Genomic DNA, 15,062 nt, shown 5'->3' with positions numbered 1-15,062 from the left:
AATGAGACAGATGCAGAAGAGTCCTCTCCTCCTCCACCCAAACCCCTCCTCCTCCACCCAAACCTTTCCACCCAAACCCCTCCTCATCCACCAAAACCCCTCCTCCTCCACCCAAATACCTCTTCCTCATCCACCAAAGGCCCTCCTCCTCCACTAAAACTCCTCTTACTCATCCACCAAAACCCCTCCTCCTCCACCCAATACCCCCTCCTCCAAAGCCCATCTCCTCCACCCAAACCCCTCCTCCTTCATCCAAACCCTTCCACCCAAACCCATCCTCCTCCTCCAAGCTCCTCCTCCACCACCCAAAGCCCTTTTCCTCCATCCAAACACCTCTGCCTCATCCACCAAAATCCCTCCGCCTCCACCCTATACCCCTCCTCCAAAAGCCCATGTTGTCCACCCAAGCCCCTACTCCTCCTCTTGATCCTAACCTTCTTCCAACTCTCAGCAGAAGAAGTACCTCTGTCCCTGTCTGCACCTGTTCTTTAAAGAGCAGGTGCAGCGTGTGTGTATCGCCGCCCTGGTGGTTGAACAGCTGTGTTGCGTTCTCTGGTGCAGGCCGATGCTCCTCCTCCACAGTGACCCTCCCTCGCACCCAGGACCCTGTCATTAACAGCAGACTGTCAAAGTCCTCCGCCACCCTGTGGAACTCCCCTGGCAGAAGTAAGAACTACACCCAGGGACGCACCGGTCCAGAGTCTATGCCGATACCTGATATCAACCCATACCAGAGCAGAGACTGAAACAGCATTTATTTCATTCAAACCAAAATGAAATAATACAAACCTGATCCAAAGGTGTTATGGAGCTGTTAGCTCTCAAGTAGGAACAGAACAACTTTGAATAAATAAAAGTTCAAAATAAAACATTCTGAGACTTTTTCAGACCTGTAAATCACCTTATTACATCAGTTTAAATGTCCAACAGCATGTTGACTGATTTGGAGTAGATATCTGATCTATATCTGATACCAGTATAAGATCGGTGCGTCCCTAAATCAGAACCAGAACCGGCCAGGAACAAGGGGAAAGGAGCGGACCACAGTTAGACACTTGAGTTGGTCAAGAAATAAAGCTTCAAGATGAATTGCAAATGAAGAAACAAAGAAACAAACAAATAAACAAACAAGCACACTGAAATGTGAATGGAGTGAATCTGTATTTACTTAAATACTGCATTACTGAAATTCTCCATAAAAGCTGCTAACCTTGTAGTTCAGATCTGTACAGACATGTTCTGAGATGTCCCTGTGTGTCAGATGCCCTTCCTGTGTCTCCATGGAGTCTTTCCAGAACTACAGCGGGCTTAAGTGGCCGGGACTGTTGAGCTCAGTAGTGTTTAAAAGTATTTCACTAAAGTCAAAGTTCTTCCCTAAACTCTTACAAATGTCTGGGACCGGCTCATCACCTACTAAATGCCATTTTGAGTAGATTTGACATTTTAGTGTAGTACTGAGTCTGCTCCTCGCCCTGGTTCCTCGCCCTGGCTCCTCGTCCTGGCTCCGCTCGGTGGTTTGCCTGCTGCCTGTGCCTGGATCACATCGTCTGCATCGTGAGCTCGTTTTAGTTTCACTTTCATTTTACATTGTTTTGATTTGGTGGTGGCTGCGTTTGGTCTCATCTTGTTGTGGTGGTCTTGGTGTGTTTTTGGTTCACATCTCGTTGCTGTTGTTTGGTTCACATCTCGTTGCTCTTTTGGGGTTGGCTCGTTGGTGGTGGGAAAAGCATGTTGGCCCATATGAACTCACCTCGTCATACAAACTCATGATTCTGTTCAAAATGGCCACAAAGACAGTCAGGCAGCTCCAAAAAATATCGGTATCAAATATCAAGCGATACTGATACTGGACCCTATATATGAACCGTCCCTAATGACAAGCTTTCTTCATGTGATCCTGTGAAATGTATTATCAGTGTGCCATTTTTAGTTTAAAGGTGTTGATGTTATTGCTTTGCCTAGAATGTTTCACAGTATTAAACTTGTCTGTATCCATGGAGACAAGCGTTGGAGATCAAGTTACAGGTCAGATTAAGAATGCCTGCTATTCTAGATGTCATTTCATTAATACTACATACAAGTGTCAAATGCAAGACAGTGGAGCATTTCAGTCAAAACAGTAACATCTCCATGGTGATAACCAGGTGGCTGACCTCTGTAACCAGCACATTATTATTACATCATTTCCTGGAAGAATACTGTCAGTACTGTTCTCCTGTTTTCATTACAGTTCTGTGATTGATGCGCGCGTGTGTGTGAGTGTGTGGGGGTGTGTGTGCATGTGTGTGTGTTTGTGGGAATGACTTAAACTGACTTTGTGAATTATTATATTTTTTCTATATTTACAATATGAAATAAATCCTTGTTTAATAACATATATTTTTATAGAGCTTGGACAGAATCAGGCCAATCACAACACTGCATTTAGTTACAGGACACTGACCAATCAGCAAATACGTCAGCTCTAGATGTGTAATACTGACACTTAACAGATGATGTCATCAACATTCCCTGGGGGTGTAATGCTAACTAGAGGCACTGCTCTGCCTGAAGCTCTGGTAGACTTTAATCTGAGTTTTTAACACAATTTGACCATAAAGAACTGACTTATTTAAACTCCAACAGGTGAGCTGATTTGTGCTGTTAAAGTCTCTCTTAAATAACATTACAGTCTCAAGCTAACTAGCATTAGCCAACAGTTTCAATTAGTCACTCACACATTTTTGTGTAAAATCAAACTCCTAAACAGGACCATGAACGCTCGGATTGATCGCAGGCTCCTCAAAATGTGCTCTCTAAATCACTTTGGAGTTTTGTTGTGTTTTCAGATGATCTTAAAGCTTTTTGGCATTGTTCACTAATATGTGCATTGTGCCACCATGGTAATTGCTAAACTTTCTGCCATAGGTATTCAAGGAGAAAACCCCTAGCAAAGTATCAATAAACTCAAGTTGACCAAAAATTATGTTGAAAAAAATGTGTTTGGTCTTGAATGCCAAGTTTGGAGACAGAGGCAAGAGAGGAGACATTTCAGAGAAAAATGAGAGATAGAGGAGAGAGAGAAGGATAGAGTAAAGGAAAGATAGAGGGGAGAGAGAAGAGAGAGAGAGGGAAGAGAGAGAAAGAGAGCTTGGGCCAAGACAACACAAGGCTGAGTTCTTCTCTCAAACAGAAAACACTCTGTTCCACCTTGTGATGTCATGTGGTAATACAGGAAGTGCTCCACTGTGTTTTTAAACTCCATACACCTTCACTAGAATCATTTGGGTGATTTCAGCGCTGGAATTGTCAATCTCTATTGAACCATGGTTAAAAGTTGCTGTTAACTTGAAAACTACGACTTCATGACATCACAAGGTGGAACAGAGCATTTTGAGGTTTGGAGATGTGACAGACTAATAATAAAGAGTTACTCAAACATATGTGAATGATCTTGGATCTTGGACCTCCTTGAAATCCGCCTCCCACAATGCATCTGCAGGACATCTCCTGTTGCCATTGGAAACACAGATCTATCCAGGGATGCAGGCAGGACTCATCTACAGGCTCTATGGAGTTACCAACGAAGAGGAGCAGAGGAGAGGGTGAGAGGAGCACAGGAGGAGAGGAGGTCAAAGGAGATCAGAGGAGCAGAGGAGCAAAGGAGATCAGAGGAGGTCAGAGGAGGAGTGGACAGAGGAGGCTAGAGGAGAAGAGGAGAGGGTCAGAGGAAGAGAGGAGAGGGGCCAAGGCGCAGAAGAGAGGGGCAGGTATAAATTAGTTTTGTGTGGAGGAGTAAACAGCAGCATTTCAGACTGCAGAGAGGGAGGAACGAGAGATGGAGAGGAGAAGAGGGAAAGACAAGGAAGGAAGACAAGGGGAGAGAATTCAAAATTGAGGACACTGAGATAGAGATGGAAGAAAGACAGAGGAGAGCAAAATTATTAGAGAGAGAGAGAGAGGAAAGAGAAAGAGTAGTTGGGTAGAGGGAGAGGGGAGACAGTTGAGAGAAAAATGAGAGATAGAGCAGAGAGAGAATGAGAGAGTAAAGGAGGCAGGGGAGAGACAGGAGAAAGAGGAGAGCATAAAGGAGAGATAGAGTAGATTAAGTGAGAAGAGAGAAGGAGAGAGTGATGAGGAGGAGGTGTGAAGGAGTGTTGCTATAGAAACAGGGGTCCGTTATCAGTTCGTCATAAAACATGTCCAGAGCTGCACAACATGACACTACATCAATGCTAATGTGTTAAGCTAACACAGTATTTACATCCTGTGATCCTAACTGCACTACTGCGTCTAATGGATTTTATGTTCATTTACTCTTATTTTGTTGATTTTCCTGATATATTCCACAGTAGGGCATTAAGTCTATGACAAACCAAGTTACACATCAGATCTGTGAAGAGGTGATCTTGCTCACCATACGAATAGATGTTATTTTTTTATTTCAAGATATTTTTAAACAAAAAAAACAAAAACCCACAAAAAACACATCTAACTGAATAAATGCAAGACAGATACGTTTAATGCAATACTGTGGAACATTTCAGGCAAAGCAATGAGTCAGTTTGAGTCAGTTTGACTTCTCACCATCGGGGGGCAGTGTTTTTGTTCCAGGTTTACCTAAAGACAGTTTTATTTATTAGAATTCATGTTTCGTCTAAGTGTGCTTTTTGTTCCAGGGTTTTCTTAGGTTTTAGCTGTAGTGATTTAGTCCTGGTTCAGTCTTGGTCTAGTCCAGGTCTGAAATGAAGATGTAAAACTTTTAATCAGGAAATTAATCTTCTTCTGATTACAACAAAGCAATAACATCTCCATGGCAACAAGCAGGTGACACACTCCCCCCCAGGAAAGTTCCATTTTGAACCTTTAAAGTCATGGTACATACCACTGGAACATCATTCAGTGTTCAGTTCATTGATCTGGAGGATTCCTATAGGCCTGTTCACACCTGTGTAGTCCTGTGTATGTGCTGATGCTGACAGTGCCCTCTTGTGTCAGCCCGCAGCCTGCGCCTCAGTCCGTGGGAGAGTAAGATCGTGGAGAGACTCATGACACCAACTCTGTCGTTTCTGAAGAAGAGCCGAAGCGCCGCTACTCTGCTCAACAACAACAATGACTGTGAGTTTGAGATGGGGACAGTCTCTCTTTATCTCTCTCTCTCTCTGTTTACCTCCCTTATCTCTCTGTCTAATCTTTATCCTGTGTCCTGTGTATGCAGCATGCATTCCTCTGAGCTGTTCTCATCAGAACAGTGCAGAGAGATGGAGACACTCCTCAGCCTCCACCCCAGACATCACCCAAAGAGCACAGAGACAGCGATACTCCACCCCAGACATCACCCAAAGAGCGCAGAGACCGAGATACTCCACTCCGGTAAAGGCTTAGCTCCTTTAAACACGCTCACTAGGGAACTTTACTCTCACTATGGCTGCTGTAGACCCCAGACATGACACAGAGAGCATAGAGACAGATACTCCACCACAGACATCACAGAGAGAGCACAGAGACAGAGATACTCCATCCCAGACATCACCCAGAGAGCACACCAGAGCAGGCCCCAGCCCACAGTCTGCAGCCAGCTCTGGAGTCAGCCTACAGTCTGGGGCCGGCTCTGGAGTCGGTGAGATAAATGTTTGTGTTTTGTCCCTTGTTTACATTATGGTTGCTAGGTAACTGTTACCCATGCTGCTGCCCATATCCAACCAGGAAGTAACATTAGAAACGTCTGTCAACTGGACAAATCTTGTAGGAGTGAAGACGTTTCGCTGCTCATCCAAGCCGCTTCTTCAGTTCTGGAGGAGTTCCCCCAGAACTGAAGAAGCGGCTTGGATGAGCAGCGAAACGTCAGTTCTGGAGGAGTTCCCCCAGAACTGAAGAAGCGGCTTGGATGAGCAGCGAAACGTCTTCACTCCTACAAGATTTGTCCAATTGACAGATTTAACTTCGTTGTTTGCTATGGATCAGACCTGGATGACTGAGGGTCTACACAGACATTAGAAACGTCGCCAAAATGATGGGAAAAATAGATCAGATTAGAGTAACTTGGATCTAATCATATTTATTGCTCTGACTTGTTGTCTGCATTTTAGATAAATATATTTTTGGGTTTTTTTTTAGGTGGAAAAGAAGAAAAAAGAAAAGAAAGATAAAGAGCGAGAGAATGAGAAAGAGAAGAATGCTCTGTCCAAAGAAAAAACACAGAAGAAGAGACAGACGACGTCACCCACACCGACAACTAATCAGAGGACTCGACCGGACAGCAGGTACGCACCAGAGTGCAGCTTTTTCCCAAAGAACCAGGCCAAACTGCCTTTAATGCAGGCTGAAATGGAGTCCTGCTCATGTAAAATTAGCTTTTAATGCCCTACTGTGAAACATTCTAGACAAAGTAATGACATTAAGTTTGGAAGAAAGTTCCACATTGCATCTTTAACTAATTTATTTTTTCAAACAGTTTAACCTTTCTCCTTTTGTCCATTTTTGTTTTTAAACATTTTTGTGTGTCATTTCCTCTCGTCTCTTGTAGTGCCTCTAAACCTAAAAACCGCCCTCCGTCTCCTGTTCCTCCTAAGTCCCGCCCCCTGTCCCCTCTCGTCCAATCATCCTCCTCCTCAAAGCCCTGCCCAGGTAAGAAGACCCCGCCCCCCTCTGGTACCAAAGCCAGACCCAAACGATCCCAGACTCCGGCCCGTGTCCAGACCACCGTCTCTGCGGTCACCGTGGAGACAGAGGTGGAGGCGAAACCGCAGCAACAGAGTCCTGTTGCCGAGGAGACTAATGGTGAGTGTTACCATGGGAACTGCATCCATGTTTTGACCAATGAGGTGAACAGAAATATTTAGCTAAACTGACTTCAAATTGTAATTGTGTTAAAATGTATTTTTCTCAACAAAACACACATGCACAATGTGAATACTGAGCATACTTTTATAAAAAACATGATACAAAAAGAATATTACAAATTAAAATGGAAATAATATGTTCTACATAAGAACATCTTGTAACTGTAAACGACCCTGGCTTAACTTAAAGCCTGACGAGTTATGGTTTTACATCATTTTTTATAAAATACTTGTTCATTATGAGTTAAGGGACTAAATCAGGAATTAAATCTAGACTAGACCAGGACTAAACCAGGGCTAGAACAGGACCAATTCTAATTTACATCTGGACCAAATTGTGCTCAAACTAGAACCAAACCATGACCAGTGTGAATGCTCCCAAACTCACTGTTATTAAGGCAAAAGTGTCGTAGTTATGTCATTCTCCAGTCTGTGATGATGTAATACTCCAGATGAGACACTTTTCGTATTGATCATATTGGAGCTCTCTGTGTCACAACACCAACACACATCTGAGTTTGAACGAGAGTCACTTTATCTGCTCCATCAGTGTTAAATATGATTGGCCTGTAGAATGTGCGATGTCATCTGAAACCCACCAATAAAGTGATGTGATGAAGTAAAGTCTGTTTTTCTCTTTTTCAGACACACCTAAACTTCCTTCTATCATGGTGTCATCTGCCCCAGTGACCCCTCCCTCCTCCAGTCCTCCAGTTACCTCCAATTCTACCCCCACCCCTCCCTCACCTACCCCCTCAACTACCCCCATGACTACCCCTGCTACTACCCCCTCCACCCCCTCTGTCCCAGCCCAGGATGCCCCCTCTCCTCCCAGTGAAGTGCCCAGGTCTACCCCCCTGCCTGCCCTCTCCAGTACCTCTCAGGCCCCTGCCCCCACCACCCCCTCCACCCCTGCTCCTGCCCCGGGTACCGGCAGGCCGAGCGCAGGCACCAATGACCCGGAGGAGGCGGCACGGGCCCTGGCTGAGAAGAGGAGGCAGGCTCGGGCGCAGAGGGAGAAGGAGGAGCAGGAGAGGTTGGAGCAGGAGCACAGGAACAGGTCAGAGGAGAAAAACATTAATCTGCATAAGATTATAACAGAATGAACACACACGCACGCACATACATTCTGTAATTCCTCCAGGTACTACAGACACAAGTGGTTTCCTCTACTGATGAATTTATTGACATCCATCTTGCACATGAATCCAAATAAATACACTCGTGCAAACTAAAGAAGCACATAGACAAAACAATAATTAACTTAATGAACAATAAAGACATTCGAGAATTACCTTTTGAAAATAAAATACGGTAGACAAACTAACCTCGTTGGCTGTATACCGAGAGGGATTAACTGAGATATCTTCTTTCTTCTTGAATGTATCCTTAAACTGCAACCCAATCATCTGCTTTTAATCATGCCACTTTTCTCATTTAGCTGAGATCGCTTCTTCTACACGACTAGCATTGCTTCACGTGTACACAGACCTTAAAGTGTACCCTCTAGTGACACTCCACAAAATTACACCTAAATAATATAAAACATATGAAAACTAAAACGTGGTAGTTACTCATTCACACATGCACACACACAGTGAACTGTGCAAAAGGAGGTGTCATCTGGACAAAGACGTTTTCAACTCCTCTATTTGGGGGCAGTATTTCAGATACAATAAAAGATATCTGAATCTGTCCTCAAAAACTGTGTCCAGATGACTATGAGATGCCCAGATGACCTCTCCTGGACAAACGAGGGATTACACCAAATAGCCCCTCAAATTGATGTAAAAGTACACTATGGAACTTTTCTGGTGCCTGTCTCCATGGAGATGTTATTGTTGTAATCAGAATGCTACATTTATTCAGTTACTGGTGTTGTCAATTTATTTTTAAATTGAAAAACATGCAGATAGATATGTTTAATGCCAAACTGTGGAACATTCCAGACAAAGCAACAGCATCTCCATGGAGACGAGCAGCATGAGACACCAGAAAAGTGACACAGGGCACCTTTAAGTTCTTTTCGTTTTAGGACACATGACACTAATGCAGTCCTCTGAATGCAAACATCACTTTTCTCAGGATTCTGCGAGAGGAGGCTGCAGCTCGAGAGGCTGAGGAGAGAAAGAGAAGAGAGGAAGAGGCGCAGTTTATGGCCGAACAACAGAGACTGAGAGATGAGGCGGAGGAGAGAGAGAGGGTGGAGAGAGAGAAGAGAGAGAGGGAAGAGAACGAACGGATGCAAAAACAGGTAAGACTCATAAAACCAAACAGAGAGAGAGAAAGAGGAGAGAAGGGAGGAGAGAGAGGAGTGAGAGAGCGAAGGAAGGAGAGAGAAGAGTGAGGGAGGAGAGAGAGAAGAAAGAGAGTGAAGAGAGAGAAGGGAGGAGAGAAAGAAAAGACAGAGGGAGGAGAACGAATGGATGAAAAAATTGGTAAGACTCATAACACCAAAGAGAGACAGGGAGAGAGAGAAGAGAGAGAGAAGAAACAGAGGGGGGAGAAAGAGAAGGGAGAGGAAGGAGAGAGAGCGAGGAGAATGAATGGACTGATACAGTAAAAGGAGGAGGGACAGATGAGAAAGAGACGGGGATGAGAATGAATGGATGCAAAAACAGGTGAGCCCCAGCACAAAGTATGTAAAGAGAGAAGAGAAGGAAGAGGGATGGAGAAGAGAAGTTGCACAGAGACAGGTTTTAATCAACTCTGAGTGAATATTTAACACTAAACTTGTTTAGTGTTAAATACAGGGGAAATAAAGGTCAGTCTGTGGATCTTGTTCTGCGCATGTGCAGTAGATATTTCAGTGTAGCTGTGCATACTGTGCAGACTGTGCAGACTGTGCAGACTGAGCCGACTGCAGACAAAAACTACAGAGAGAGAGAGATGGGACACACTGAGCTCTGAACTCACTCTACAGGACTTAAACAGTGTTTCATACACACATTGTTTGCTGTTATCATCGTTAACGCCACTGTAGAAGTGAACACACTGATATGACCTGGCTTGAGACTCACATTAAGCAGAGTCCTTAATGCTGTTTATATGCAAAGGATTGTGGGTATCCTGTCCCCCATAATCACTGATGATACTTTAGATCTTCACTAAAACCACTGGAGTCTTTTATATTTAAGACATTTACCATCTGCAGGATAGCACAGAGCAAAGGGAGGGGTTTAAAGCCCCATTTACCCCTCAGATTGAGCATGAGGATTTTAATGCCTTGTTTACCCCTCAAACTGAGCATGAGGACGTTTAAAGCTCCATTTAACCCTCAAGACTGAGTATGAGGGGTTTAAAGCTCCATTTACCCCTCAAGACTGAGCATTTAGCCTCACTTCTGTCAGTCTGCCCCAGAGCAGATGTGGAGCGTCACAGTATTATGTCATTTATATTTTTATAAAAAGGCCTCATAAAGACGTCATCCCCATAACCCTGTAGTTTAGATCTGTACAAACATGTCCCTGTGTGTCAGATGCCCTCCTCTGTCCTTCTCTTTATGTTTTTTACCCTTCAAATACGTTTTTAAAGGAGTACTTTAATACTTTTATTTATATTGATTTTTTTTAGGTGAAACTTTCACTTGAGTATTTTTTGCAGCAGTATATGTACTTTTACTTAAGTAACAAAAACTGAGTACTTTTTCCTTCAGTGAGCCAGGTGAATTCATCCATAGTGAGATGGATATTTTCTCACTGTGTAAAATCGTCAGCCTGGACTGCCCCCTGGTGGATGCTTTTGCACAGACGCACACATTCTTCTGGACTGCCCCCTTGTGGATGCTTTTGCACAGACGCACACATTCTTCTGGACTGCCCCCTTGTGGATGCTTTTGCACAGACGCACACATTCTTCTGGACTGCCCCCTGGTGGATGCTTTTGCACAGACGCACACATTCTTCTGGACTGCCCCCTTGTGGATGCTTTTGCACAGACGCACACATTCTTCTGGACTGCCCCCTTGTGGATGCTTTTGCACAGACGCACACATTCTTCTGGACTGCCCCCTTGTGGATGCTTTTGCACAGACGCACACATTCTTCTGGACTGCCCCCTTGTGGATGCTTTTGCACAGACGCACACATTCTTCTGGACTGCCCCCTTGTGGATGCTTTTGCACAGATGCACACATCCCTTTAATGACATTACATTGACATTAAAGGCGCTATACCTGAATTTTACAGTAATAAAAAGGTGAGAAACAGAAGCAGTTCATTTTAAACAGTTTGGACCACAGTTATTCCTCACTGACCTTGTGCATTTAGAGCATTCTAATGATTCACCATGATGAGTTTTTAAGCACTTTGCACAACTCTCAGTGGCCACAGTGGAGTTTTGCCAGTAAAGCTAACAACAACAACTAGTATGGTAACACACACATCAGCATGACACTTTCACCTCAAATACATGAGTACAAGGCCTTTAGGTACAGGGCCTTTTAATAAATGAGCACGTATCTGTTGTGGTTGATCCGCTCGTTTTAGATGAGTTTTCATTTTGTTTTCCAGAAAGAGGAAGCAGAGGTCAAAGGTCGTGAGGAGGCCGAGCGACAGAGAGTGGAGAGAGAGAAACACTTCCAGAAAGAAGAACAGGAACGGCTCGAGCGGAAGAAGGTATGAAATATAAAACGCCAGTGTCATTCTGTGAAAGTGTGTGAGCAAAATGAAAGTGTGTGTACTTAAAGTAAAGTGAAAGTGGAAATGCCTCATGGTATAAATATGTTTTGTGTTTGAATGTGCAGCGTCTGGAGGAGATCATGAAGAGGACAAGGAAGAGCGACGCTGGGGACAAGGTCAGTTTAGGTTTGAATGTGGGTGAATTTAAATGTCCAGTATCAGTCAAACTGACCCCTGTGAGTTCCATTTAATGCTGTTACCTCCTCAAAAACATACCTAGAACTGTCTTTTCTTTCATTCGCACATGTTTGAGTAACCCTTTATTATTAGTCTGTCTGTATCTCCAAATTTCAAAATGCTCTGTTCCACCTTGTGATGAAAAAGGCTTGAATGAATGAAGGCTTAAATTAATAATAATAATAATAATAATAACAACAAAAATAATAATAATAACAATAATAATTATGTCTGTATAGACCCTCAGTTGTCTGATCCAGGTCTGATCCATAGCAAAAGACAAAGTTAAAATCAATAGATCTAAGAGAGCTAAAAAACAGGACAACAGGGAATCTGAACCCAGAAGGAAAGGTGTAACCATTCCTTAATCCTTACACAGCGGGTGTGTCGGAAAAATTTCAGAACATTTTCAGACAGTATCAGATTTTTCAAACCCACAAACACTTTAAGACAGAACTGTTTCACCCAAAGGACAAATCCCCGAGCCATAAACAAAGTAATGTAGTCTACTCCATTCAGTGTAGTGAAGAGTGCAGTGAGTGTTACACTGGAGAAACTAAACAGCTGCTCCATAAGAGAATGTACCAACACCAGAGTGAGAGCTCCTCTGGACCCCAGTCTGCTGTACATCTCCGTCTCAAAGCCACTAACCACTAACCACTCCTTTGAAGATAGTGAATTCAGATCTTAGCTAGAGAAAATAAATGGTTTGAAAGAGAAGTTAAAGAAGCAATTTTTGTTAGGAAAGAGAATCCTTCCTTAAACAGCAATGGAGACCATCTATCCCCCATCTATAACTTGAAATGAGAACAATAGCAGGGTCGTTAAGGGCTGAATAGGGTAGTTTCAGCTGAAACTGTAAACAATAGCTGTTTACAGTTTCAGTGTAGTTAGCTCCTCCCTTCACATAGATATAAGACTGTCCACCAGTAATCTTACTAGAACTGATGAAGCAGCTTGTATGAGCAACGGAATGTCTTCACTCCTACAACGATTTGTCCAGTTAACAGATTTGAACTTCATCTTTTGCTAATAATAATAGTAATAATAATGTTTTTTTCCTATCGTCCACAGAAAGAAGTGAAGCCATCTCCACAAGACTCCGAGCTCACTAAAGGTAAAGTGTAGAGACTTGAGCCACCAAAGTTTGTGTAGTGATGTAATGTCCAAATGTCATGGTACAAAAGATGTAAGATATAAATGAGCTGAACATGTGTTTGTTCATTTCTGCTCTGAAACAAAGGCTTTAAATAAAGGAGCTGATAATCTGATGTAATGTGACAGGCCTCGATATTATTTTAAATCAGCCCTATTCCTATTGTGCTTTCGTCTGTATAGTTCTCATCTATGATATATGATACTCATGGATCATTATGTTGTAATTTACACATTTTAAATCACAATATTCATCTAAAATGACTCAATAAAAGAAGTTTTCTGACTTCCAAGTTAGAAAAGTGCAGTGCCCAGTGGGAGCTGCCCTCGCTGTAAACGTCATCACAGAAAAAGCGCTGCATACTGTGGGCACCCCCTATGGATAACTGCACATCACACGAACATTAAACCCTGATTTTGAGCATGTTTCCTTCTCAGCCTCGGTGCCGGTGGTGAGCGGTGGAGCCTCCCAGACTCCAGTGTTAAACGGGGTCCAGTCTCATCAGAACGGACTCAACCAGAACAAACAGTTTGAGGATCTCCTGGGCCTGAACCAGAGCAACAACAGCAGCGGAGGACTGCTCAAGCCACAGCCTGTCACCGGTATGAGCTAACAGAGCTAACAGGGAGTAATAATAAATGGCTTATTAAGAGACAGTAGTATAAACCATAGACTGTAGGGACATAGCGAACCTCAACTCCGGCTTGAATTCACTTTCTCTGTAAAAACTGTGGCCCCTGTCTCTGTAACTGCTGTTGTCAGGCTTGTCATTCTGACCTGGGCCATATTTTAGACACCCCTGAAAAGAGTTTACATGTAGGTGTTGCATACTTGCTGTGTATATGCTCAATACCAGTAATAGTAGCAATGAGAACCTAATTGTAGTAGTAGTAGTTTTAGCAGTACAGATAGCAGCAGTAGTAGTTTTAGTAGTACAACATAGTGGAAGTAGTAGTAGAGGTAGTAATAGAAGTAGTAATAGTAGTAGTTTTAGCAGTAGTAGTAGAGGCAATGGCTTCCTCTGTAGTAGAGAATGAATTGATTACATTATGTTTAATTTGAGGCCACTCCCATAAAAGCTGACCCATGTGATGATTGTCTCATTGTTAAAGCCTCGTGTGCACCTCCGACCTGACACCTGCAGCTCGTAAAGTAATTTTCTTCTCTCTTTTTCACAGAGGTCTTGTGAAACACAGACGCTGAATTGGCCTTAAGTCTCTGAGGTTCACTTGCTTTTTCATTCTGTGCCAAAACAACCAACAAGAACATTATCATCACTGAAGCGAGACCTGGAGCTGCTCTCTGCCCAAAACAACTTTAAAATGTACAAAATATTTAAGATTATAAGAACAGTATTGTATTTGTAAGGTGCAACACTACATGAGTTTTACTGAAATTCTGTAAAATGCAGAGTTTATGGAGCACCTTAAGACAGACGGTTATGTAAGAGCGTTTAAAGAGTTTAAAGAGGGGGTATTATGATAAATCCGTTTAAAAAAAAAATCTTTCTTCCATGTTCTGACACTGTTCCCTCATCAAAAACATGAAGAGGTTTTAGATGTCATCCATGCATGTTTGAGTAATTTAGTGACCTCTCCCGGGCTCTATTCAACTCCACGTCACTCATACTCCCACACGACACTTCTCCATAAATATACAAAACCATGATACAAAACTGTACACAGCAACTTGACAAACCTGATGTGATGTGCAGTAGTTTCATTAGTGGGATGCATCTGATTGTGTTGTGATAGTGCTCTGAAGGGGGAGTGACTTAGCACGGAGAACAAACGTAGGGGAAACTCAGAGCGTCAAAAACGAAAGTGAAATTTAAAAACCATATCAATATGCTGTTTTGGGTGAATATAGCACTTTCAAAACAATAAAAGGAAACATAGTGATCTAAATATGTTATATACTACAGTTAATACCCCATAGAAGTAAATACCCCCTCTTTAATACCACATAGAAGTAAAATACCTCCTCTTTAATACCCCATGGAAGTAAATACCCCCTCTTTAAACAGTATAAAACTATGGAAGTGCGTATCACTATAGGAAAAGCTTGTATTCTAATGATGAGGATTTGATGTTTTTTTGTTGAGCATCGTGAGTCTTTTTGCTGTTTTTTTTTTGTGTCTTGAATCTTGATTTATTTAAACTCCTCGAGCAAATATTGAAATGTAAAAAAAGTGTTACGGGGATGTGCCAATAAAGCTTTATCAAAGGG

The 15,062-nt window shown here is 42.8% G+C and overlaps 1 protein-coding gene across 2 annotated transcripts in view; it reads left to right on the top strand.

Annotated features, from left to right (window-relative positions):
* LOC117378306 (MAP7 domain-containing protein 1-like) overlaps positions 1 to 15,062 on the top strand; it is a 40,068-nt gene extending 25,006 nt beyond the window's left edge. The window contains exons 6-17 of one of the 2 annotated variants that reach the window (XM_055225537.1): positions 562 to 666; positions 4,978 to 5,097; positions 5,198 to 5,352; positions 6,097 to 6,242; positions 6,506 to 6,759; positions 7,467 to 7,881; positions 8,907 to 9,075; positions 11,333 to 11,437; positions 11,566 to 11,616; positions 12,752 to 12,794; positions 13,271 to 13,435; positions 14,012 to 15,062. In XM_055225537.1, coding sequence (XP_055081512.1) covers positions 562 to 666; positions 4,978 to 5,097; positions 5,198 to 5,352; positions 6,097 to 6,242; positions 6,506 to 6,759; positions 7,467 to 7,881; positions 8,907 to 9,075; positions 11,333 to 11,437; positions 11,566 to 11,616; positions 12,752 to 12,794; positions 13,271 to 13,435; positions 14,012 to 14,022 — 1,739 coding nt within the window. In that variant the 3' untranslated portion in view covers positions 14,023 to 15,062. The remainder of the gene's footprint in view (positions 1 to 561; positions 667 to 4,977; positions 5,098 to 5,197; positions 5,353 to 6,096; positions 6,243 to 6,505; positions 6,760 to 7,466; positions 7,882 to 8,906; positions 9,076 to 11,332; positions 11,438 to 11,565; positions 11,617 to 12,751; positions 12,795 to 13,270; positions 13,436 to 14,011) is intronic. The other variant, XM_055225539.1, reaches the window with a different exon arrangement.

This window comes from Periophthalmus magnuspinnatus, chromosome 11 (genome assembly GCF_009829125.3).
Source record: "Periophthalmus magnuspinnatus isolate fPerMag1 chromosome 11, fPerMag1.2.pri, whole genome shotgun sequence".
NCBI classification, from domain to species: domain Eukaryota; kingdom Metazoa; phylum Chordata; class Actinopteri; order Gobiiformes; family Gobiidae; genus Periophthalmus; species Periophthalmus magnuspinnatus.
The sequence above is the reverse complement of the archived record's forward strand: the minus strand, read 5'-3'. Positions and strand labels throughout refer to the sequence as shown.